We start from the raw sequence: 27,838 nt of genomic DNA on the forward strand, positions 1-27,838 counted from the left end.
ACGAGTCGGTCGGTCGGTCGGTCGGTCGGTCGGACGGAAGGAAATACGTTGGATTTAGAATGCTCCGATTAATTCTAATTATTAATTGACCAATAGTTTACAACAGTTCGACACCGAGTGTATCAAATAATAATAAGCTTAAACGACATAGAATATAACTTTTTGTGTGAAAGGGATTGAAAGAGAAAAATAATAATAGACGTAGTGAAAACATATGACAATCGTATTTTGTTTTTCTTTAAAAATAGTCGGTGTCTCCTTCGAGGAGAGATCGACCTATTTTTAGTAATTAGATTTTAATAGAAATTTTTTACGAGTGTCTTGTTATTAGAAAACGAAGGGAGAACAAGATTTTGAGATTAAACCGTACCGAAGGATCGTCCGACTCGACGAGATGGTATACGGAAGAGGCTTCGATATGGTCGAAACAGTCAGTATTATTTATTAATGTTCTTGTTATTTTTACTATTCATTATTTTGTTATATATATTGAGCTCGTATTATCTTCAAATTGAATCCATTCCTACGAGATTATATATGTTAATCTTTGACATTTGCGATTGTAATTTGTAAGGTTCGTAGTCAGAGTTTCAAACTTGATCACGAAAGGGAGGGAAATTGGCACTGGCGGCAAATTCAAATAGGTTATCGTATCTTATTTGACGTTATACTTGAGACTCTTCTTTTGTAAAATATCATCATTTTTAATTTAAATCTCTTCTCTATATAAAATATAATAATTTGATCGTTCAAAAATTGTAATCATTCATATGTTCTGACAATTCTAGTCGATTTTAGACAAATAATTTATCTTTTAACGAGTTAATTGTTTCAAGAATTAGATCTTTTGAAGTTCGTTTAAATAAGTTTGCACGCGCGCGCATAGTTGAACACATTGAAACTAATCTCACTTTGTGAGCCACTTTAGAAAGAATCTACGCGTAACGCTAAGGTGTTTTCGAGTGAAACGCTGTTCTAAGACCGTCGATCCGATGATAATGAGCAAAAGCGTCAGCGTATAAAGGAGTTAACGGGACGAATTGCGTTGTTTGTCGGTGCGAAGAATTTCAAATTGGCGGAGAAGGCTTAGGAACTCGGACGCGATCGGACGATTAACTTAAATTCAACTTTAAAATTGACTTGTTGATACCGTTACGATAACGATTAGAAATCTACGAATAGAATCGTTCTTTGTATGGAAATTTTTTGGTTACAACTAATCATATTATCATCAGCTTATTATAGATATTTTATTTCTTTCCATTTTTGTTATGACAAACAGTATAGATATTTGGCAATACGTGATACATGCACATAATGCGATTTGATTATTAAGTGACCTTTTTCATATATATATATTTTTTGTTTGAAATATAATACATATACGTAAGATAAAAATTCGTATTAATTAAAAATATATCAATTGCGTAATATAAACATAAAGCCAATAAGATATAAAACAAACTGCGAAATATAGAACAATCTAATCGTATTAATTTTGCTTTTACATTACGGATATATCGTGGAAGATATATACTTACTTAAAATACCGTAGATTTTAATTAATGAATTTATTCATTAATATAGTACATTTGTTATATAAATTTATTCTCTATTAAACCATTAATTAATTAAATCATTAATTTATGCGACCAATATAATAAATTCACGAATGTAAATGCATTAATTTATGAATTCAGTGATACGAATAATTCTATTCATAGAAAAAGTCAAGATCGAGATCAAGATCAAGGGATAAAAATTTTTCTTCTAACGGTGGCTCTCGCAAATTAATCAAGCTTCTTTCTCCTTCTATTTTTCGTGGTTGTTTGATCCCTCTCACGAAGGAAGAGAACCTGTTTTGTTGAAATTAAAGTGCGACGAACGACGATGAGCGGCCACTCGAGCATACAGTTATTTTTACTAATGTAAGACGATAAAGGCGACATTAATACGCTGATTCTTGTTTCCACTCTCTCTCTATGTCGAACGAACAGGACATAATTGTCATTAAGAAAATGAATAATTAGTCACGGAGGATGACTAGAAAAGATCATTTCGCGAAAGATCATGAAATTAAATCGAATTTCTCACCTCTTTGACGTCTTTTAGAATTAAATTATGTTCACGGTAGCATTATTCAAAAAGCAGTAGCACATTGAAGAGGATAATTTGAGAATGTTGAGTTTATTGATAAATAAAGGAAAGGAAATAGAAGAAAATGCAGATATCGAAATAGATACGTCCCTGTCGTAGTAAAAAGATACAAGAACCGGCAAGTTGTATTCACCTTACGGAAGGCTAACTTTCGAATCTACTACAACTAAGTCTTTTCGATGTGTGTTTATAAGACGACGAGTATAAGAGAGTGCCGAGAAATTCACTCGTCCGCTACGTGATGGAAAATTTTTGCGGTAAATACGTAAACTCGTTGTGCTCCTTGTGATCGATCTAAACATCGAGATCTAGGAAAATTTATTTATTTTTTCATTATTCATTGTATTTCATTAATTACTGTAATCGATTTCAAAAAGAAGATTAGAAATTGTTCGATTTTGTGTATCAATAATTCGGTAATACTTTCGATAATAATATATCAAAAGGAAGTCAATCTTTGGGAGGACCAAAAGAGAGAGAAAGAGAGAGAAAGAGAGAGCAATATTTTTTATCGTCGATCGTAAAGTCAAGATTCTCTGATCTTTTTGAATTATTTACGGCAGAAAATCCGTTTTATGAGTTTTGCCTTCTGTAACCATCGTCAGTATCTTCGTGGACCGTTCGAATAAAAAAGAGAGAGAGACAGACAGAGAGAACAGATTTGTCCAGTTGGACAAAGCTTTTTAATATCGGATAAAGAGTCGTAAAGAGTTCCTTTTTCTTTTTGAATTTCGATGATTTTGAAAATGTTTCACTTATCTTTACATTAGTATGTATCTGGAAATATATTTAAAGTATCTAATATATTTAAGTATCATTTAAATATTATAACTGTGTGTATTTAATTCGATCGATAGTAATCATTGATTTTTTTTCTTTACGAGGGTACATAAACCACAATCGATATCTCTTTTTACGAGGTTAATTAACACACTCATTTTCTGCCTCTCTTATTACTATACTTATTATCCTGTGTGTATCGAAATCATAATTAAATTTTATTCATCATTTATGGCAAAACAAATCGATTATAAGGATTTGATTGAACTTGACAAAACTTTCTCTCTTTTTCGTACACTTTAATTCTACGCAAACATACAGGTGGGGAGGGGGCTTATATGTAATCGTATATGTAGAATATATTTGTTGGAAGTGGTCAGTCAGGGTAACGTAAACAAGGTGTAATTAAAAAATCCACAGGATACTTCGAAGAGAGATAGAGAGTTGGTCTTTGTGGCAGGGCATTGTATGTACAGTTGACGTCCTTGCCGAGCCAATTCGAAATCCTGTCCCGATCTCACATTAGCGAGGGCGTGGTTGGTCGTTCGTTCCTGGTCCGAGGATAGCAGCTCTCTTAGTAATTGCAACCAGACTCGTTTTAACTCGTTTTAACTTTTAACTTATTTCTTTTCAAACAAGAAAATATTCTTTCCTTCCTTCTTCGCTTACTTCTCTCTCTCTCTCTCTTTCTCTTTCTCACTTTGTACGACCGTCTCCCAGTTTCTCTCTATTTGGACGTATGCCTGTCTCTTTCTTTCTTTTTTTCTATTTTTCTCTATATTTATCTCTCAATATCTTTATCTCTCTTTTTCCATTGGCAAGAAGTTGCGGGTTCGCGGCACGAACGATCTTTACGATCCATATCTCGAGTCGAAACGGTATTACTATACCGGTGATGCCGAAATCGGGGACATTAATCATACGTTTTGCGCACACGTGGGTGGCCACTACACTGACGTAAGACTGAAAGAAATAGGAAAATATTGAATCTAGTATCGAGAGATACTAATATTTCAATTAGAACTATATGTCGTCAATGTGATCAACGAATAAATGTACAGTCTTCGATTAAACTGAAAAAGAGAAAGTAGATATTATAATAAATATCAAATAAAAAGAAGTAGAGAGTGAGAGTCACAAAGATAGAGTTAGAGATAGGAAGAGGGAGAGAGAAAAGTAAAGTGTAAGTAAATCGAGCGAGGCCGTGGCTTCTACAAGGCGAGACCGATTTTCGAAAGGCGAACTTCCAAAGGTCGATCGCCTCGCGATATTTCTCAGATCGTAACGAGAAAGTAAGGTCGCGCCCGTCCGAGTCGTTACGAACACCGCCATTGCCTTCGTCTTGTTCATTCCATTCTTTATTTCATTCAAAAACATTCCTAAAATCAATTATTTTATTAAATCTCTTATATATATTAAAGGATAAATTTGTCAAGAAGATTAAGTTTCGAGAGTGAACGGATTATATAAAAGATAAAGGGGGATTAGGGGGATAGTAAGGGGGATTTATTTTCGTTTACGAGTAACCGAAGTAAATGCGTGAATAACGTTGTTTCGTTATAACACGTACATATGCATGCACCGTGCATATACAAACAACTTGCGAGAAGTTTGATCGAGAGCCTCACGTGTATCTTGCAGCATCTCGTGGAACATCTTAAAGGAGAGCTGTGCGTAACATTACGCAGGATTACGCAGCTATTTTTATGATTATTCTCGAATCCTGAGATCGTCCTTGTCATCGTCGGCGTATTAACTCTTCTTCAAAAATTATACTTATTACAAATCCCTCTGTCTGTTTTTCTCTCTCTTATCTTTTAATTGCTTTAATTGTATCAATACGTACGTGTATATTCGGTCATTTTTTAGATCTCTACAGACAAGGCTAGCGAATTCTTTTTTTTTTACCAATTTGTATTGAAATATTTGATTGAACTCTATCGTGTAACATCGTGTCGAGTGTTTAGAGGATCGGGAGGAGGCAGAGGAGGAGGAGGAAGGATATCGTGCGAGCACGCTCGAGGTACCGTTTCCACGCTCCCTACCTTTGAGAATTCAACATTATCGTTTTAATATTGTTCACAATGTTTAGAATCCTATGATTTATCTTCTGAATTAAAAGATATATATTTTAAGACAATAGAAGAAACATGTTATTTTACATAGAAAAAGTAACGTAAAAATAACACGATAAGACATCTAAAAACTTTCTATTATTTCTATCATACGTGTTCGATGTATTTTTTTTAATCAAATCGAATCAATACACTCGACCGAACTCATAAATTTATCTTGACCTAATAACGTATCTAATCGATTAACATGATACGGATCTTGATATCTCAAACAGTGTTTTATTTTACATTATTAATAAATGACATGCAAAATTTAATTTCACTAATAAGTTATTTATTTGTAACACGAATCGTTGAACATACACGCTCGACGAAAGCATAGCAACTATTAGATTTAACGTTCTGTGACGTTTTGCAATTGGATTAACTGTAATGTTCAAATAAATATATAAATATATATGTTGGCGTTAAATCATATGCTTATTTTATTATTAAAATTTCATATTTAACATACAGACGCATGCACACGAATGCACACGAATGCCGTTTATTTTGCACGCATATTTGAACGAATAAAGAGAGAGAGAGAAACAATAAACAGTACATATGCACCCGTGCGTTCCAATTAATGTTTAGATCTTCTAATACCATCGTTCCTAACTCGGGTTAATTATTTAATTCGCTCTTTTAATCTATATTACACGACTACGCTAATTAAGAATCTTATAAGTGATTCTATATAGTTCAATCGAACGTGACACGTGCTGCATACAAATAAAAAGGATACGTAATGAAATTATATATAAAAAAAGGGCCTATTTTTATAATATTTATAATATATACAAAGAAAGAAGATACTATAGACATTAAAGCTGATACTTAAAAGCATACTTTCTTTTCTTATCAAATTTAAAATACTCTTTGATCTTTCCATCTCGCATCTTTTCCCTCTCTCTCTCATTCTCTCTTTGAAAATCATTGAAAAATTCGATAGCATATAGCAAAGAGGGTATCTCGACGGGAGTAAAGGAATACTGTCGTTAACCTTGAAAATAATGTGACGTTAACGGAGGCAAAATAAGCGTGTAATATAAATGGAGATAAATGCAGAAAAAAAACGAAAGAAAGGAAGAGAGAGAAAAAGAGAGAGAGGGTGTCCTGCACTCGTATGCAGCATGTGCAGCATTACAAGAAGATTCTTTTTAAAGAAAGTAATTACCATGAATAATCAGGGATAACGAAACGAGGAGAATATTCGAGTTCATATAGTTAAATTGGCTTAAGTAAATTACTCTTAGCGTATTCTCTTTCTTTCATTTCGAATTTCACCCAGGTATCTCATTCTCGAGTTTGTAATGCGAATGTTTATACAAATTTTCAACCTGATTAGTTTTACGCAAACAAAGATAATTCATTCGGATTCATTTACAATAGGACAACAACAAATTTAGGGAAGTTGCATAGAAGAAAAAAAAGGAAAAAGGCTTTCTTTTTCATTTCTGTTTAATTTTCTATTAATAGATTGTAGAACAAAGTTATGTACGTACTTGTAACTCTAAGAAGCCGTTGTCTCGAAGCCGCTGGTCTCCCTTTTCCGTTCGCATTCTTCCTCCTTCCAAGCCAGATGCAACATTACCGCTAAAGGTTACAATGGAAACAGCACAACGTCCATTACGATATTCACTGTCATTACTATCGCCTAACTCTTTTTTTTACTCCCTTCTTATAATGGAAAACGTTTGTAAAGTATCTTCGAAAGAGTGCCGATATTATTTCATTCCTTTGCAAAAGGTTACTTCGTACAAATTACATAACATTTTAATTCTAACACGTTTCGCATCATCTTTAAAAATCGTAGTTACCATTTTTTGCATCCTTCTCGTTCTCGTCTCGATTAAGAGAGGTCAAGTATATATATATATATAAATATGATAAATATGTTCGATCGGTGAAAGAAGGAAAATATTGCGTGTATTGTATGCATGCATGCGTGCGTGCGTGCGTGCGTGCGTGCGTACGTACACGTCGTGAGACTTAGTAAGCGTAGGCAGTCGTGCAGCAACCGAGTTTCTTCGGTACGTGGCTTTACCGTTAGTTCATTGCTGTTCCTGGCCGCGGTTGCCTACATACGGAGTAGCCTTTACGCACGTTTTAATGGACAACTTTTCGATCAAACCCTCTTATTTCTTTTTTTTTTCTTACGCATGTAATTCGAGAATCTCACGGAATTTGCTCCTGGCTGGGTATATACCTAATTAATTGAAAATCAAATATGAATAATATTATATTTTATATAAGTATATATTTTTTTCCTTTTAATCCAATTAATATCATTTTTCTATACAAATTTGTACGATTTAACGACGTAAAATTCAATCGAAGGAATTTTCTTTTTCTTTCGAAAGGGTGAAGTTAAAAAAAAAAATAAAAAGAGAGCTAGCGAGAGAGAGAGATAGCTTAGCAGAGAAAGAAATCGAGTTTCATTTGAATAGAATAGGTCGATAGTGATTTACGATACTGGATCGGTCGCTCGTGACCGTTTTCCGCGACTTCTTACCCCCGCCCACCCCCGTTCCTTCTCTTATGCAGCTCGACAACGGCTCGATGCACATCTCCCTCTCTCTAAACGATTTACACTTTTAATCGTATCGAAGAAAGCTTCCAAGAAGCTTTTAACAAAAATCTACACAAAAGATCTACCTTCTCTCGATCTTCTTGGATAGATACGCATGCACGTGGACCACAAAGTCAATTGTTATTTCATTTTATGTAACAGTATCATTGTGTAGAAAGTATCGGCAATTTTTGTTTTCGCATAAACGATCATTTAAAACTTCGTTCCATCGAAATAAATTGAAGAATTAAAGGAAAGAAATATATCGGTAAACTCTTAACCATTTAATTGCTCATCCAGCGATGAGAGATTTTTCAAACTAAATTCAACAGTTAATTGGTTAATCCAATTTATTCTAAAGCGCTTGCAGTAAGATCGTTACTCTCTCTTTTTTTCTTTTTCTTATATTTTCATTCCTTTATCGTATATATTTTCTTAGCATCCAAGTGGGTGGGTGGATGGATTGCGTATAACATGTACTATATATGTAGATGTACTATATAGCGAGTATACAACACGTATGGCTATCAGAAGCGAGAAGAAGGGTGCACCATCGTTCTCGTGTTCTGTCTGCTCTGGATACACAAACGGGTTCCGAGAAGTCGCGAGAGCGAGAGAGAAGGAGAAACTCTGGGTGTGTGTGTGTGCCCGAGAGAAAGAGAGAAAGGGCTGGACCATTACCAGCAGCGTCACAAGCACTGATATCTCAATACGAATCCCCATAGGAGGTGCCACCGAGGTTGCCTTTAATTCATTAAATCCTTTAGTACGATAATGAAGCTCCTTATTCAGTTTGCATCGATTGCTATACGTACCTATCAACTTATATACACGTATACTTATACATATATATTTTTCTTGAAGTAAAGACTTTTTTCGAGATAATCGAACGAGATTCTTTTCGATACGAATCTTTCTCTCCCTCACTCTTGATTCAGAAGAATATGGTTGTATGTGTGTGTGTGTGTAAAACGAGTAGAACGATGACGTCAGAAGGAGGACGAAATCATTCGGATTGCTAACGTAAGCAGAGTGTTAGAGTAATGAAATTTTGTTGTTATGTAGAGATCTTGATTGGCCAATCAAGCGTTTTGTGTGAGTCATTGGGAAAGAGAGAAAAAGAGAAAGAAACGAGTATTGCGAGATCGATGAATCGAACTTGAGTTGGTAGAAAGTGATTGGAATTTATTATTATTGCGTTTGTACCGTGAATAATACTGACAATTTTATAGAAAATGTACATTATGATTAAGTGAACGTCAAGCAAATGTAATTATTAACTTTTTGAAATAGTTTTTTTAATAACCTTTAGGATAAAGATTTGATAAACTTTGTCTTTTTTCTTTGTACGTGCAATTAGAAAATTCTTGATAGAAAAAAAAAAGAAACTAAATAAAGATCGATTTAAAGGTACATACGAGCATATATTACATATCAAGGAGTATCTTACGGTTAGTTTTACCCTTCGCAAAGAAAGGGGGAAGATCAGAGGGAAGGGTGGGTGGGTACTTGCAAACATATATCCTATCTGCTCTGGATACAGAGGACTCGGGTTCTTAGAAGGAGAGGCCATTACCGGTGCCCAGGCACATACTGATATCTCAATACAAACCCTTAGTTTGAATCCATTATAATACCGTGGCCACATCGTAGAAGGGGAGTAAGAGCAGAATCGTCGTGGCATCGTGTCTTCGCATCGTGTCGTCGCATCGTGTCGTCGACTTCATTCTACACAGTTACACCATCTCGCCTTTTACTTTCTTATGCATATATGAATGTATATGTCTACGTGTGTGTGTGTGTGTGTGTGTGTGTGTGTGTATACTCGTTGATCTTCGCAACATCCCTTGTCACGACTTCCGCGCAATTTTTCTCCCTCTTCATTCTTACTGTCACTTGCTTTTCTTCGAAAACTTTTTATCATGTAAATTAGTCTTCTTGTTTCTCCATGTATATAATTATTATTATTATTATTTTATTATACTTATTGTTAGATATAGAGAACAAAAAATGATATAGAGGTGCAACCTATTAGGATAAATTTAACTCAAGAAAAAATCATAATTATTAACTCTTCGTTCTCATTTCTTTATCCAATCATTTCAATCGGATCATCGTACGCACGTAGTCGACAAAATACGAAGAGATTCCATCGATAATGATAGAGCTCATACATACGTATACCTACTAGATCCTCTAATAACATATAATTCCTGCTAAAATATCGATCCTTAATATCGTAAACGATCGATCGATCCATCGAAGAAGATCGATTAACTTTAAATGTAAGATATCGAAAGTTGGTTCGTCCCTTTTGCTTAAAGATTTCACTTTTATCGATTGTTTCTTATCCTATCGGGAGAAACATGTGGCATGTGGAGCGCACCTACGTTCAATCGTTTCAAAAAATTCTTATATATATATATATATATGTAGAAATGTAAATACACACGTGTAGCAGTATTATAGGCTTGCAGCCGCACCTAAAGTCACGTTGGTCGATCGTAATAATTTGCTGGCGAAACACCACGAATAATACCACCTATGAGAATTCTATATACCTATAGATATATATGTATATTTATCTGCCTCCCTCTTTTCGTTTCTCAATTTTATCGTCGTCCTTCTCGAAGCATCGCTTTGCTCGATATATAGTACGTATATTACTTGATGTAAAGATGGCGAACGCGTTATGTCTTCGACATGATACTTCTTTTCAATCAGGAAAAGTAAATGGCTTTTCTACTTGCAAAATCCCATGATCGTTTCGATATTCTCAACCGATCGGAGACGACCAATGCGGAGGCGAGACGAATAGTCTAAAAACTTTTTCATTCCTTTTCTTTTTTTTCCTCTTTTCCTTTTTGCAAAAGTACTTTCTTGAAAGGCCATGACTCTTTTTACAAAAAAAGACCGAGTTGTCGTATTGTCCAACGCTACCTACGCTCATAGGTACTAATTCTTGCGTCAGATTTTACACTTACACAGTGTACACGCTCTATCTTTTATTCTTTTCTCTTTTCTTTCTGTGACATTTTATACGAGTATTCAAATTCGCTTATTTCCTTATTACTTTATTTTTTATTCTTCCCGTTAGATTACACTTTCCCTCTTCTTTTTCAATTATTCTTATGGATTTGAACAGAAAATGATCGTATAGATTTTATGGGAATATGTGGGAAGGAGAAATGACGACGTTTCTACTATTTCGTCCGATCGATTTATTTTCCTATTCGGATTTACGGATCTATCTTATCTATGGAGAGTAACGCGAACAAGTTTCATTTAAGAGCAGACGAGTTGACAGCCATAAACGGATAGAGAGACCAAGTGGGCGAACTTTAGAATGACGTTACAGTGATCTGCTTGTACTACTTGAAAAATATTCCAACGCGATCTATCCCTTCGATCTATCCCTTCGATCTATCCATGATCTATTCTATTCTTTTCTTTTTCTATGATCTCTCAAAGAAATCTAATATGCAGTAGTATAATTAACTATATGTATATAAAAGTCATTATTCAAAAGTCATTATTATAATTTTGTGATTTATTTGATATTCAAATTATTTGCATTGTCAAATAAATCATTAGACAAATGTTTATAATTTGTCGGCAAATATTAGGTTGTCTCATAAGTTATTTCCACGCCACGCTGTGTATGAACTTATGGGACAACCTAATATATATCCAATGATCAAAGTGGCTAAAAATTTGTATGGTCGATGAGCACAAAGAAATTGTATTCTCTTTTTTTTCACTCTTTTTCGTTAAACATCATAATCATCTCTATTTCTTCCTTCGATTCTTTCCTCGTAGGAATATCAGATAAATTTCTAACACATCGTTTTTGATATAAATTTCGAATCGTTCAATTTTTACCTGTTTCAATCCGATCTTCTTTTTCTTTTTGTTGTTGTTGCTCTTTCGACCCGGCCAATCTTCGTTCAATCTTCCCGCATTTTCTCTTTCTCTCTCTCTCCCTGTTTCTGTCTTTATCTACGTATGTATGCGATGTATGGAACCACGGTGTTCCGCTGAATTAAACATAAGTCAGCGGAGTATAAAATATGCCGCGGACGTTACCGGCAGATATAAAACGCGGCACGACGCGTTTTCTCAGCTTCTTCTTCTTCTTCTTCTCATTTTTATTCTTATTCTTCTTATCCGTATCGTGCCACGTGCACGCGCCTCGTAGTATATCTTTCAGGCGTTTAACTCGAAACCCTTTTTACCTTGGTCTCTTCGTTTCGTACGACCATGAGAAACCTTTTCAGATCGCGAAAGGTAAACTTATTCAATTCGAATACTTCGGTATCTTTTAGACCGATTCAATTTATCGATTAGGTGCGTCATTTTATTTTAATTTTCTTGTGTTATATTTTTGCGTATATTAAGCAAAATGCAGGATTGCAGTATCAAACGAAATAATTTGAAAAACTAGGATAGGAAATTATTGGATCGGTAAAGTGTTAACACTTGCAAATAAATGAATATGTTTCCCCCTTATGCGTTTAATCGTATACATAAGAAGAAACATTGAAAGACGCGCGCCTACTTTTCTCGGTTCTTTTTGTTTCCACTAGCACCGGTTATAAAACGCAAGATGATTATTATACGCGATGAGGCAACCGTCTTCTTCTCTTCCTTCAAGAGCCATCTTCCCTCTTTCTCGCACACATATCCACGCGCGCATAACACATACGCGCAAATATACATATATAAAGTTTATTAGTTTGCCTCTTCTTGCCGTGATTTACACATGTTATAACGGTTTAATCGGCATGCTTCGTGCTCGCTTCGTGCAACCACAAATACAAATAGGAATACTGAAATAAGAATATATGAAAGGAATGTTGGACTCGATCACTCGAGCGATCCTCTCTCTATTCGCGTCTAAATCATTTCCTACGCGTTTTTTTTTAATTACATCGCGATGAAACAGAGCGTTTTAGATCCACTTGTTGTTGTTGTTGGATTCATCGATCTTATCGGAATCGTAATACAAAATATACAAAATCCCTTTTATTTTTCGTCTGTAACTTTGAAACGTCATCATTTTCAAATATGCGATTCATTAAATACTGTACAATAGATATAATAGATTGAAAGAGAAGGAAGAAAATAATATTTCTTACGTGGAAGGATTTTATTAATCAGCTCGGTCTCGCTACAAACTCGGTCAACGTTCTCTTGCTTTCTTCGCGTTGCAACAGCTTTCTAAAACTCTTGCCGGAGTTTGCACAATTATCTCTCTTTCTCTATCTTTTTCTTACACACGCAAATGGTCTCGTCCGTCGAGCTCGTCCTTCGGCAATGAGATTGGCAGGCCTCTTCTTCGAGTCATCTCGATATCTTCATCACCATCTTCTTCTTCTTCTTCTTCTTCTTGTTCTTCGTCTTGTTCTTGTTCTTGGAGAGTCATCATGGCTTGCCCAATTTTCACGCTCCAAGCTTAGCAACCATTCATCACGACACGACTAGTGGAAATTGGTGCGAAACGGCTCGTGGCACAAATGATGAACGACAGTGCTTTCTAAATTGTTACAACAGTCATTTACTATTTAACATCATTTTTTCCACTATAATTATTGGTAATTAAAATTTGGTAATCGCAAAAATCGCAAACAAAGCAAAATAATGCCAATATTCTAATCACTAAATTACTTTTAATCCATTTATAAAATTGTAATAGCCGAAAATTGCGAGAAGATATTAAAGAGGAAGAAAATGAAAATAGAAGAGAAAATAAAGGATCCATAGAAAAAGTATGAAAACCACTGTGATGTAGGAGCTCCATAATAGCCACCGCTTTCCGTATGTCGTATGGCCTTCTTCTCTTCGTATATTTTTCTATTTCCTATAAAGATACAAAGCCAACGTCTAATAACATAGTAGATAGCCAATGATTTTCACCATGTGAAATTCCCATTAATAATCGTAAATCGTAATTAACCATATGTTAAACATTATTCGATATCGTATAGATAGATACTCCGTTATTGTTGCTTTCTTCCAATAGAAAGTATGAAATAAATTCTTTGGTTTGAGTTTGATCAATAAATTTTTAAAATTAAAGACAGCGTCGATTACTGTTTTTCATTTTGTTGCCGATTCAATGTGACTGCTTCACATTTTGAAATTAAATTTAATGTTCGGGAACTCGATCAAAGGGAGCCCAGTATCCGATGCAAAATTCACATTAGAATCATTAGAATTTTATCGTAATCTTTTTTAAGAGAATTCGCGATACTTCAGGGACTTTATTCAATTCTCGTGGATGACCTATAGATGTAAATGTTTGTTCTCTTTTCTAAAAAAGTTTTCACTTCAAAAGAAAACTAATAAACGAGGTATCTAATTACCTGAACATGGAAAAAAATCTGAATTTAATGAAGTAGAAAATAATAAAGTAAAAAAATTCTATTATGTAACATTAGGTATGCAATAATAATAGATTGCAGACAAGAATTATATATCCTTCTCATTTCTATTACGTCTCATCGTTTCTATATTTATGTTCGTGCATGCATGCTTGTGGTTTTTTGGTTTACTTGTATAAAGTAAAAAAAAATAAAAAGAGAGAGAAATAGAAATAGAAATAGAAAATCAAGAGCGAGATCGAAAGATTAAGTAGAAGGTGGTGGTAAGCATATAGTATACTCGTACGTATACGTAAGTATATCTGTTTCTGTTAATCTCGCACACATCTTTGGGTCACTCTTCGTCTCGGTTGGAGAATGGACACTGCCACTTTCAAGGTCAGCCACTCTGGGTTTTCCAAATCACGATCCCACATGACGGACAACTTCCTATCTCCATCCTTCTCGTTCTTTATTCCTTCTTATATTTTGTGATTAAAGAAGGAGAGTGAGAGAGAGAGGGGGGGGGATTATACATATGTGTGTGTATAGGGTGAGTCAGAAGTAATGACTTGCTTAGATTATGCAAGATAATCGTTAAAACAACCACAAATTATTACATAGACATAGGCGACTAAATCTGGAAGGAATTAATGCTCATGATGTATTACACACGTATGTATTTTATTTTTTTTTTTATTATCATTTTAATTATTAATTCGACATTTTTGAAGAACTCGTACATATTCACACGCGTATACATATATAAGAAAAGTAATTTGTTAACACGCGCGTGTATACGTAAATACGAGATGATTCAATTGATTTGAATAATAATAGCGACGAACAAATAATTATCATTTTAATAACAAATTAATGTTCGGCATAGCACTTTTCCACGAATGAAATTGAAATGAAGTCCTTCTCTACGTTCTGAGAAGAAAAAGAAGGAAGACAAAGTTGTTTTTTAAAGGTCAGCATGATTGAAATTAGCAAGCTAACATATGCATATTAGTATTAATTATGATTCTTATCAACGTCGATTAGCTGTCCTTCACTGGACAATTGACAAAAAAGTTGAGCAAGGTCCGAGCTCGTCTCGTAAAGGGAAGGGTTGTTTCTTTTCACTCATATATTTTGGTTCAATGATATTCTTCGACTGAAAATCATCCATCTCTTTCTCGGTTTCTCCTGCGACAGGAAAAAAACTCTTTCGACCATTCTCATAATGGAAAAACACCGTTGTCTGGAGAAGAGGAGACGAAGAAGAAGAAGAAGGAGAAAAAAATCACGAAAGTTTCGCGAAGTCTATCATGACTTTTCAATCGTTAATAGATTCTTTAAAGATGTTTGTGTGCCTGTTTGTCTGGGTTTTTCCCGATATGAATCTTTTCTAGCGGTAAATTTATCCTCAACGTAGCGATCTCCGACGCGAACACCTTCCTATAATATTAATTATTCATATAGAATTTTTATTCTTTTTCATGTGCAATCATTTCATTAATACTAAATGCTTGTTTTTATTTAAAAAAAAGAAAAAAGAAAAAAACAAATGTAGAAGAATAGAAGAAAATCAATCGATTTCGTGCGATTGGAGTCGAGTAAAAAAAAAATGTAGTTTTAAGGGAGAGTAAAGGGAAAAAGTAAAAACGATTCTCCATTGTCGAGCTCCTAAGCGAGAGATTAAGAATCGAGGAAGGAAAGAGAAAGAGAAAGAGAGAAAGGTTTCTTCGGTTCGAATACACAATGCATACTTCCAGCGAGATATCTCGTTCGATCTTCGAATCGAAAATCTTGCAATTCCGAGTATCCGTACCTTCTGGCTAAAAAGGGTGGAGTAACGTTCCTACACCGTGTATATATATATATATATATATAGGTATAACGTGTAACCTTAAAGATCTCTTCTCACCCTTTCTCTCCCTCTTTTTCCTTACCTCCCTATACTTGTAAAAAGGTAGAATTGAATCGTTGGATTATGCGAAACTCGAGTTTTTCACGCCTTTGTTAGGCCGCATACTCAAGGATGTAGTATATATGTATATATGAAAATCTAGGCGTATGCGTGAGAGTAGTTGGAGAGGTCGGTAGGATGCATGTATCGATATATACATAGAAACATACGCACTCCCACGTGGCTACGATGGTCCCTTACAACAATGGCAAAGCGTGGGCGGCAAAGACCTATTAATAGTGGACATGGCCGATATCTCCTCGGATCCTTCCCACCATCTTACACTAACAGAACATTATCTTGAGTGCAAGATCGTTAAAGAGGCACTGATTACGATTGCTACTCCTGTTTTTCATTTTTACCTTCCGAATTATCCTTTTTTTTTCCTTCGATTAATAATTTCTTTCATTTTTTAAATGATACATATGTATACGTGCAAATACAGTTACACAAGAAAATAATATATTAATGCACATTTAGAAGAAGAGAAGTTAAGAAAGATCGTTGGCGGCCTATAAGCCGTTTAATAACACAGACCCTAAGGGCCCGGTTCTTCTTGGGCCGTCGCGTCGTATAGGGCCCGACCTGCCATAACTTCTTCGAGATGATGCAGTGGGAGCATTATGCCGCCACGTTATGCCCCCATTATGCCGTATTATGTTACTATTTACGCTATCGCGACTCCCTATTTATATTCCTCCTCTGTCTCGACTTATATATATATATATATACACTTACAAATATATTACATATATACATTTCTCTTTCTCTTAAACATTTTTCTTTCCTTATCACTCGTCTTCCCTTTTTTGGATAGTCGTTTCAGATAAAAATCGAAATCTTTACGTATACACGCGAAACTTTATTAATACATATGAATAGATATACACATAAATATAACTATGTGCTAATTTAAACAAAAAATATATACACTCGTCGATTTTACTTTGATTTCTTTTTACATTTGGATAGAATTGATAAATATACATATGCGCAAAGACGGAAAGAGTTTGAGTACTCGATAGGAAGATACTTTTCCGAGAATTCTATCTCCGCAGTATCCGCGTGGTCCAAAAGTTAACAGGGTGGTAAGGAGGTGGAGGGGGAGAAGTAACGACGCGTTAAGGAAGAATACCTGCGTCGTTTCGTTGTTTAAAGCTTTAAAAGCACATATCCCTTATGCGTTCGCTATCTTGTATCTTTGATTTTTCTCACTTTCGAAGAAGAAGAAGAAGAAAGCTTGGATAAGGAGAGGGAGAGAGAGAGAGAGAGAGAACATCGATGTTCTCGCTATAGCGTGCTCGTACGTTTCTACACATTATCGTTATTCCAAAGAACACGCATAACTTCTTCTCTCTCTTTCGTGTTCACTTCGAATTTTTGTCTACGATCATCTTACAATTAAATGTAAATCGTATTATTTATCGATAGGATAATCGATTTCATAGATAGGATAACAAAAGGAATACGATTTGCACGTAATGAGATTTAAAAATGACCACATTTTTGTCTAGAAAAATAAACGATTAAATTATGCGTCTCATATTAATTTAAAATTCATTAAGCATCTCTCGACTAGTTGTTAATTCTTTGTTTTGTTTTTTTTTTCTTTTTTTCCCCCTTTATAATCATGATTATATTGATCGAAAAGAAGCGAGTTTTTACCGTCTACGTAAAAGGAAAAAGAAAAAGAAATTGTTTAGAAAAAGAAGTCGAAGATGATCGACGAGAGAACGTATGGAATAGAGAATGGTGGGAGAGGGTCGAAGTAGAGGTAACTTATAATCGTATCTTAGATACCAGTCAACTGTCATGGCGATTACACGTGCTTTTACCAGAGCCAAGATCGCACGCATTCTCAACGAGTATCGTATTAGAATAATTTACCTCTTGCTGTATCATTTTTTTTCTCGCATGAACGCGTGATATACATAAATTGTATTTATAGTTTATAGTTTTGTGTTCAAATTAATTAATAATTAAAGTGACAAACAAAAACGTACGTCCGAGTCTACGGTCGAAGAAGATATGCCAGGTAATAATATATATTAATAATTTAATTGCATATGTGTGCATGAACACGCGACGTGTATTGGAGAAATTGTTATTTACAGAAGATTCTTAAGATCGTTAACATTTTGCCATCTCATTGATTCTTTACACATATGTATATATATATATTTTCTTTTTTGTGTAGAATCTTTTTTTTCTTACAAACGAGTATGGAATCGAAAGGAGCAACCTTGGAGAATCAAAAGAGAAAATCGCGTCGAGCGTAATTTAATTCCACTGTTCACATCGGTAAAGTTAATGAAGAGAGAAAAAAAAACTTCTCAAAGATGAAGTTCCAAAAAAGTTAACTTCGAAAGATCGACCTTGTGAATATCTCGCACGTGCGAGCAAATCCTTTTCTTCCTCTTCTCTCCCTTTCTATTTTTTTGTTATTTGGTAGCGATCAAGAGACCGTTATAAACCAGTTTGAAGATCGACGACGTTCCTTTCGTTTCTTTTGCTTCTTCTTTTTTTTTTATTCTTTTTTGATCTCGATCTAGCTCGTTTGATTTGCGTGGGACACGTTAGTTCATACCAATTTTTTTCTCTCTCTCTCTCTCTCCTTCGTGATCATAGGAGGGAGAAAAAGTCAGCTAAGGATTTATCATTAGCGTTTGTTTGTTTTTTTTTTACTTTGGATCTCGTTGATTTCATTAGTGGCTTTTTGTTATTTAATGGGATCGGTTCTCGTTACTTACTAATTAAGAAATTTTACGAGGAGATTAACGAAGATGAAGAATATGACTCGTACATCAGTCGTTACTCGTTAAAAACAATAATTGCTATGCTTTCGACACGAAGTTCGTTTGCAATTAATGCTTTTAATCGATTACTAGATTTATTTTCAATCTTCGTTCATTCAAGATTTGTATTTTTCGTTGTACTCTTTAGTTAATAATTCTGATTGATTTTTCTTATTCGTATATTTATTCGTACGCAATTATATAAAAATAATTCAGATGTAATGTGAGATATTTGATATTTTTTTTTTTTTTTATTTAATTATTTCGACATAGAATTACAATGCACTTATATCTGGAGTAAAATTGATGGCTATGACGTAGGGGAATCGTAATTCATAATTGCGAATACGTAGGTGCATACGTCGACGCATTCTGACATCAGTTAAACACATTTAGCATTGGCACGAATTAATTACGCTTTTACAATGCGATGGGAATCAAACAGAACGTTATTTGCTTATACCGTTTACAATCGATGACGATTATTTGCGAGGAAATTCCTCTCATAAATATTCTCCAAGCTATTACTCGTTAGTATACGTCGATCGATTGCATATGCGTGTTAGAAAGAGAGAGAAAAAGTATGAAAAAAGGGAATTTTGCTTGCTTGCATTTTTCATCGGTTCGTATGAGTCTAGACCGTGTCTTGTGATAAGGATATTCGATGAATCAGTATTTAAATTCACTTATGGTTAATTACTTTGGTCAGATAATTTTTTCATAGTTGACTGTTTTTTATATATAAAATAATAATAACGTGAAATGTATTACACAAGTGATGATGATAGTTTAATATATTTTTTTACGTATACCTATATACGCGTATAATTATCTCTCTATAATAATAATTTGGATTTTCTCCAAGTATTATGATTGCATAAGAAGAAACGCAGCATATGCGTTCGAAGATTCACCGACTTTGCTAAATGTCAACGGGAGAAAATAAAAATAATAGTAGATAGTACAAAAATGACTAGTCTTTTCGAAAGGATCAAGGGGGGATCGGTTCGTATAGTCTTGCGAACCGCGAGTAAGTGCGTTGACCTTGAACCTTGCGTTCTCTCTTCGATTCGGACCGAGGTCAATGAACTTATCGATCCAGAAAAAACGTCTCCCGAATTCTAATGCTCCGATCTAAGAAGAAAAAGAAAATATCAAAAGGAAATAAAAGTAGAAATGGGAATAAGACGAATCTACAAACTTGCATAACGGATCGTGCTTATTTGTTAACGATTAAAATGAAACTTAATAGTAACAGAAAAGGACACGATTTTTTTTTTTCGAATATTTTTTTATTTTTTTAAGATGATAGAATGGAGGTTCGAAATAGACATCCTTTAAAAAAGTATGGTTCATCGAAATGGACATAGAATTAAATGAAATTTTCTTGATTGTTCTCTCTCTCTTTCTATCTTTTTTTTTTATCTATTGCTCTTCGTCTCTTTGATTTTTACACTTTGTATTTAAAGTAGGATGAATCGAACGCGTAAGCGATCGACGTTGTACGGTATCGTAACTGTATGAGATGAGAACGTGCTCTAAGATTAGCTTTAACCTCGCGAATATAATGCTTAGTAATATAATAGTAATAATCGCGTCACTTGAATTATCTACCAACATTTCATACTTTGTTTCTTTTTATATAGCAAATAGTAATAATAATAATGATAATTGCACCATTAAAGAAATAGATCGTGTTTTTTTCTATACACGTGGTATACGTGTCAATATATTATTTATTTAATTAGCATTTTTTAAATAATTTATCTCACACACACACACACACACACACATACTTTATCGTTACGATTGAATTTTATCGAAAGTGTCATGGCAAACAGTACGAAGTTCAACGAGAAAGACCGAATATCGTTTATTGCAAAATTTTACTCATTTTAATGATAATCCCGTTATCTTCGATGACTTTTTTCATGTACGGTATAATTACTTTATTTTCATTTTTATCTTTCGTTCTTACTTCGTGATTTTCTCTCTATCTGTTTTTATTCTGTTGTAATTAATTAATATAAAAAAATATGTGTCTATTTATATTTGTACGTATTAAAGAAAAAATAATGAAAAACGATGACGCGTAGGAAGGAAAAAGAGATGAAAATACGAAAAGACAAATCTATAAATTAGCAATCGTATTTTCGGTATATTTATTCAGCTTGAAGAAAATATAGCGCAGGTTAATTTAGTTTACGGATTTATAATCGTCGCGATGATCCATCTACTAAATCTTATATGTTAGGATTGATAAAGATAAAGATAGTCGAGTCGGAGAACATATATAATATAAAAGAACGTATATATAATTTGGATAAACTTTGTGTCACACCATTTTCAATCGAAATTAAAACGAAACTAAACGACTTCTTATCTTTATTCGATCGACAGTTAACAAGATTTTCGCTGGAACTTTCATCGGTGATCCAATGAAATTTAATCTGACATGAGATACTGCATCGTTCGAATTGTCAGATGACGTCAGTAAAACTGGTCTTCGAAAGAGGGATAAAATTCAATAAAATATTGAACGGTCTCCGAGAACAAGTTTGTATTTTATACGCGTTTCACTTATAAATTGATATTATATAATATAAGTAGAATGAAAAAACAAGACAATCAATAGGAATGAATGATAAATAAGCGTCTGTCGGCGTCGAGGGAAGAAGGGAAGAAGAGAAAAAGGGAAGGGAAGGTATGGTAAGCTGAAGGGTTGAAATAAAATAGAATCCAAGAAGTATAAGTGATCTTTCTTTTGTTGCCGTACTCGCCGTATTCGCCATAGTAAACTATAGCGTATGTATTTGTGAAGACTTTACAAAGGTGTACATGTAAGACTATGGGGGCCCATCGAGTCTTTACGACTTCTCTCTCTTTCTCTCCCTTTCTTTCTACGAGACATAAGAAGAGTCTTGCAAGATGCCACGAGTCTCGGTGTATTGGTATAATCGTTTATTTCGCGTCGACCTTTGCAGGGCACTACGTCAAAATGTCAGACGCGACCCCGCCTGAGAGAGGGAGAGATAGATAGATAGATAGAAAGAGATGGTAGAGAAGATGCACTGGGAACGTTGTAATGGGCTTACAAAGCGTAACAAACTGATGCGAGGTCAAACACACGACGGGCAATAAACACACCGAAAGACAAATGGGCCCTTAAGGTGCACCACACCGAGAGAACGAGAGAGATGGATAGCGCGCGAATATGCTTGCCCTTACCGTCCCTTCTGGCGATACCTTGGAAAAGGGATGGGTACTTCGCATTCTGACATTTTTCATACACTCTATACTATAAATAATATTGCTTTGGACGTGGGGTGTATGCGTTCGATGATTGCCATTGAAGAGTATCATTAAAAGATGAAACAAAGAGAGAGAGAGAGAGAAAGATGGGTGCATCATTTCATACAAAAATATAAGAGAAATAGAAAAACAAAAGAAAAAGCATAGGAATCAAAGCGTGAAACACAATAGGAATGATTTCAATTTGAAGGATTAGCAAAAAGAATCGAAGAAAATTAATTCCATGGCAGTTTTTATGGATGAGAAAGAGAGAGAGAGAGAGAGAGAGCTGCGAGGTCAGGCGCGCTCGCGACAGGCAATAAACGCGTCGAGAGATAAATGGGCCTTTAACGCACCCCCACCATTAGGTCCGACTCCTCGCGGACACGTTGTGGGCCCCTTCTTTCTTGGGCTAACAAACTGTTTGATTTTCATCTTGATATTCTCTTTAGCAACAGGCGTCCTGCCAACATCGTAATATCAACGCCAACATAGTTCTCTCTTTCCTTCCTTTCTTTCCTTTTTTTTTATTTTCCCGCTCCGACAAATTGTTTGCACATTGTATAAGATTTTTTCAATTTCCGCGTGCGATGATTTATCTGCATCTTAATCTTTTAATTGTACTAAATGTAGGTATGTAGGTATCGTATTTTCTAGTACGTATGGTACGTGTAGGTATAAACCTTAGCGATTAGGATCTTTGTTTCTGAAGAATTGAGCGATAATAAATCTAAAACTCGAGTCCTGTCACTCGAGGAAGCAATAAAGACTGGGATAGCGAATAAACGAGGCCCTTAAAAGTCGAGCGACTCGAGGAACTATCTTAAACTTAGAGTTCCTCTAGTTAATCTCTTTTTATGAGCCACCGAATCTAAAACGTTTACGAGCATCTTATCGCGAAGAAATCGGTTTCCTTAGAAAATAACAATATCGAACGTTGTAATCTAGTACGTTTATACATGGTTTATAAAATAGTTTGTTGCGGTGCTTTCAGATGCCACAAACAGTGCCTTCAGCGGCTGGCTACTCGCCGTCGTTCGACTACAGTACCTTTCAATTCGATTTGTCTCTTCTTCCTGACGATTACGGTCTTGCGAATGCTCAAACAAACCTAAAACCAACACAGATCAAGCAAGAAGCTTGTTCTCCTCGGCCCGGTTCCCCGATTACAACGACGCAAACAGCAACGACCACGACTACGGCCGCTTATCCGAGCCCACCTTATCCGAGTCCTGGTGCTGGAGCTTGCGAATTACCATTGTCGCCTAATTATTCGCACGAAAATTCGCCGGGATACCCTACCAGTCCTTATTACGTTCCAAGAAGTCCTCAAAGTGCACAATTCTATCCGACGAGTCCTGAACCTTCCGGCAAACAACCGGTCAAAAGAGAGAAGAGTCTCGACTTGCTTGCTATTCTTCAGGAATCAAGGTAATAAATATCCTACATCTTCGTTATATCATTATCACATCTCTATTCGATTTAACAAGATATTTGGTTCTATATTTTCAGACTCTTGGCAGAGAGTCTAGGATATCGAGAAGATTCTACGGATTGTACGGTTCCTTGTACGCCACCCAGAACCGAAGAAGATATCTACAATAGCTTAGACGCTGATTTTTTTGCTAAAAAAGAAAATACCAGTAGCGTCCAGGGTCAACATCCCTTACTCAAAGAGATTCTTTTCAAAGAGGAACCGCGTTCGTGTAGCAACAGTATTGGTAGTAATTCTCCTTCCTCGTTATCCTCGTCGTCGTCGTCGTCATCGTCGTCGTCGTCGTCGTCGTCGTCGTCGTCGTCGTCGTCGTCGGCGTCGTCGGCGTCATCGACTGCTTCGTCCTCGCCAGGACCTATCGAGTTCGAAAGCACGTCGCCTTTACGCGAATTACTCTTCAAAGGAGTTAGAAAGGACTTTGTCAACAACCCTAAAATCAACCAGCCCAAAGTAGAAAGACTCCAAGACGAAACGAGCAACCCTCTCGAGAAGGAAGAAGAATTGTTCAAGGATAATCAAAAGAGCGATCATCAGCTCCTTCGAGAAGTTTTACGTGATACGAGTTTTCAAAGAAAATACAATTTGAGACCAGTCGATCTTGGTGGTGTTGGTACTGGTTTCGTCGAGGACATGGAGTCTGGCGAATGTGTCGGTGATCTGGCCAGGGAACAGATAGAGCCTGTCCTCAGTTTAGCGATTCAACAACTTCAAAAGGACTTTGACAATACTTGCGTTGCTTTGGGTATCCATCCTGGTGAGTTGGTCAAACTTTCACAATATTTCCTCTCTTTCTCTAGACAACATTGGTAACGCAGTCTTATTGATCTCGCTAAGAACGTTTCACCGTTATACGTGACTTATTTTTGTGTTTGATAGCATTTAGAAATTGAAAGGAAACAAAAAAGAAAGAAATATTTTTCAAATTGATCATTTAGCTGTCAAGAAAAGAACATTTTAGATCGACAAAAATTCGAAGGATTAAAAATAGTTAGAGTTTAATATTGACAAAGGAGAATATATATCCTTGACTATTAATTAGGATTATCGGGGTATCTAAAAGGTAGACGTCTTACATATCATCACGAGTGATCCTTGTCTTTTATTGGATCGATCGATCGATCGAGTCCACTCGCTACCTTGCCGCGGGCGAGGATTCGTAAGTTAGCTAGCTAGCTAGCTGGTTAACTGACTAACTGGCTAACTAGTTAACCAGTGAGAGAGTCCTCGTGAAGTATTTTCGATGCACGCGACCGGTTAGCCTATTAGTTTGCTCTCAGCCACAATATGATGTCACGTTTCGAATAAATTACCTAGTCACGAGCCAGAAACAGTCTGCTTTCACGATGAGGTTACGAAATTTCGGGTCTCTCTTCAAGGTCACTACACTTTCCGTTTATCTTTTACGTCGAATGCTACTCGACTACCGTGAAACTATATTTCTTTCTTTTTTCCTACCTCCCTTTCTTTCTATTTTGTTTGTCCATTTATTTTGTAGTCTTTTACACATTTCGCGTTTCTAATCGAGACCTTGCAGTTACGAAACTAGCCCCCAAGCCATGTACGTTTGTTTTCAGAACCTAGACGTTGGAGTGCAGCAGACGTGGCAGCCTGGGTACAATGGGCAAGAAGACAATTGCAATTACCCTCGGTACCCTTGGAAAGTTTCAACGTGGATGGTGCAACCTTGGCTTCCTTGACGGAAGAAGAATTCTGCCAAAGAGCACCTCAGGTAAGGGATAGGAATTTAAAAAAAAGAAAAAAAAAAAAAGAAAAAAAAAAAGAAACACGAGGCAAACTTTTGTCCAAGTCCCGTTATGCAATGCTCGTAGCCGGCAATTCTGATTGGAGCTGCGAGTTTTAACAAAGCGAAATTTTCGCGGTGTTTCGTGGAAGAGTACCTGTATCGTTGTAAGTACCTTGCCAAACCTGTATCGTTTTCCGAGGAATAATCATATGAATAATACGAGCCTATCTTCGATCCGAATGCCTAACAAATCTAAAACTTTAAAATTAGATAAAAGAAAAAATCGTGGAAGTGCAATCGATACTTTCGAGGGAAACGAGCAGCAAGCAATTGCCCGTGAGATATCGGAACAGTTCTCTTTCGTAGCAACAGCTATGTCGAGAAATGTTCTCGTGGCCGGCAAGGTCCGGTGAAAGTGAATTTCCTGGAAAGCAACGACGTGCGTCCGTGCGCGTTCTTTCCGTGTAATTTTGCTTGCTCGTGTATCTTGCGTGGTGCGCAACACTCGACGTGACTAAGCACGAGACACTCTAATAATACACTCATTCGCTATAGCCCGTTAAAAAACAAGGTATCCTTCGAAACGCGATTGTACTAATATTATTGCTCGCTATTTCTTATAATCATAATTACCATCGTCATTATTAATAATGCCTCAAATAAAAAGATATTCATTTCTCGATTAAACCCGTGGACTCGTTTGATCGAGTCAACTAAAATTCCTGTTGTTGATTCATCGCGATGGACTGTTAATGTAACAAACCGTCTCAGCATTTAGCCAAAAATGTCGACGCTTATTCCAGATTCCTGTATCGTCGATTCATCAAAATGTTTGTAGATCGCTATCATCGCTAGCATCGTCATTGTTAAGAAGTATAGCTACCCTATACTCGTAACGATTCGCGGAAGATTTCGAAAGAGATCGACGTATCGATAGGTCCATGATCGTAGGTCCATGATCGTAGGTCCGTGCATGCATATACACACCGACCGCTCGTACAAGCTTAAGAAACTCTGTTAGGGCAGAGCGCATAACTGCACCTAAGGTGCTATCTCTCTCCTTCTTTTTCTTTCTTTCTCCGACTTGGAATCATACCTACCGATTGGTGTTCACCTACGTGCGCGACCACTCCGATTGGCTGACTCGTTCGAACGTTTGAGAAAAGTAGGTCAACGGCTCTGGCGTTACCCGAATGCCTGACTGCTTTGCCCGAGTCTGCTCGCTCCTAACTCCTCTTCTCCTTCTCTACCTTTTCCTCCTCCTTATTTCAAGCCAACGAACAACAAGCCGCTTTCTCTTCTCTCTTTCTCTTAAAAGACACGCGAAGAGCAACGGCCCCAGACTCCGGTAAGGAATTCTAACGCGGGTCTCTTCTTTTACCATCTTCTTTCTTTTATTATACTTTTTTCTATATACATCGTTATTTTTATTTATTTAATAATATTGACTCATTCTTATATCGTCATCTCGGACTTTCCTCCATGCTTAGCAATGAAATATCCTATATGTGAGAATTTCTCTAATTGGCGACTCATGATTTCCTATTATCACGTTTCAGTGCGGCGGTATGTTACACGCGCAATTGGAAATCTGGAAAGCCGCGGTTGAGGAATCACCTAGGAATACATTGGCAGCCTCTTGGAGTCCAACAGGAGTGGTCCAAACTCCGAGTAATCCCAGTTCAACTCCACCAACATCTGCCGTTGGCAGCGTTCCCTCGGTGAACAACGTCAAGGGTTCGACCTGTAACATCGATTTCTCCGATGGTAAGATAGAATTCGTCCAATGAAACGACTCGGAGAATGTGATTTTCTTGAGAAAAGAAGGAAAAAAACAGGTACATTTCCGTTTGTTTCAGACGAGGACGACGATTGCGCTAGCAGTCAAACAGGGAACAACGCCAATGCCGCTAATTCGTCCGGTAAAATGCGAAACGGTGGTTCCCATATTCATCTTTGGCAATTCCTAAAGGAACTTCTTCAGAGTCCAGGGGTCCACGGTTCCTGCATACGTTGGTTGGATCGGGGAAAGGGTGTTTTCAAAATCGAAGACTCGGTTAGGGTCGCTAGGCTTTGGGGCAAACGTAAAAATCGGCCTGCCATGAACTACGACAAACTTAGTCGTAGTATCAGACAGTATTACAAAAAAGGTATCATGAAGAAAACGGAACGTAGCCAGAGACTGGTCTATCAATTTTGCCACCCCTATTGTCTCTAAAAAAAAAAAGAAACTAACGAATCCATAAGAGGGAGGATTTGAAGGGAAGAAAAATAAGGGCTAGGAAGACAAACAGGGTTATACATATATAATAGCTACTATACGTATATATTTTTGAAACGACCTCCGTCTTTTTCTACGAGCGAATATCCGTCCCAACAAGCTAAATCAAAAGATCTATGCACGTTTTCAATCGTATAAGCGAGTATATGCATATGCGTCCGAGTTGTTGCTGAGGAAGAATCAGTACGGAGGTCGATATCAAATAAAATAACGACAAAAATGAAGAATCATATATACACATATACATATATATGATGATGTGGGGGAGGGGGTAAGAAAGGGGGAGGGAT

General features: G+C 36.1%; 1 protein-coding gene across 1 annotated transcript; it reads left to right on the forward strand.

Annotated features, from left to right (window-relative positions):
• Positions 1 to 27,772, forward strand: LOC122515839 (DNA-binding protein D-ETS-4). Its single transcript, XM_043633343.1, has 6 exons — positions 1 to 430; positions 23,023 to 23,459; positions 23,541 to 24,277; positions 25,098 to 25,252; positions 26,827 to 27,034; positions 27,127 to 27,772. The coding sequence occupies exons 1-6, from the start codon at positions 395 to 397 to the stop codon at positions 27,483 to 27,485; spliced, it is 1,932 nt and encodes a 643-aa protein (XP_043489278.1). The 5' UTR covers positions 1 to 394; the 3' UTR covers positions 27,486 to 27,772.
• The last annotated feature ends 66 nt before the right edge of the window (positions 27,773 to 27,838 follow it).

This window comes from Polistes fuscatus, unplaced genomic scaffold, assembly GCF_010416935.1.
Source record: "Polistes fuscatus isolate 324 unplaced genomic scaffold, CU_Pfus_HIC Scaffold19, whole genome shotgun sequence".
In the NCBI taxonomy this organism is placed as follows: domain Eukaryota; kingdom Metazoa; phylum Arthropoda; class Insecta; order Hymenoptera; family Vespidae; genus Polistes; species Polistes fuscatus.

What these genes read in the sequence shown, in the direction of transcription:
- LOC122515839 (XM_043633343.1), top strand. Translation starts at nt 395, where the DNA reads ATGGTATACGGAAGAGGCTTCGATATGGTCGAAACA. An exon ending in GCTTCGATATGGTCGAAACA is followed by an intron (nt 431 to 23,022) that starts GTCAGTATTATT and finishes CGGTGCTTTCAG; the next exon opens with ATGCCACAAACAGTGCCTTC. An exon ending in TCTGCCAAAGAGCACCTCAG is followed by an intron (nt 25,253 to 26,826) that starts GTAAGGGATAGG and finishes ATCACGTTTCAG; the next exon opens with TGCGGCGGTATGTTACACGC.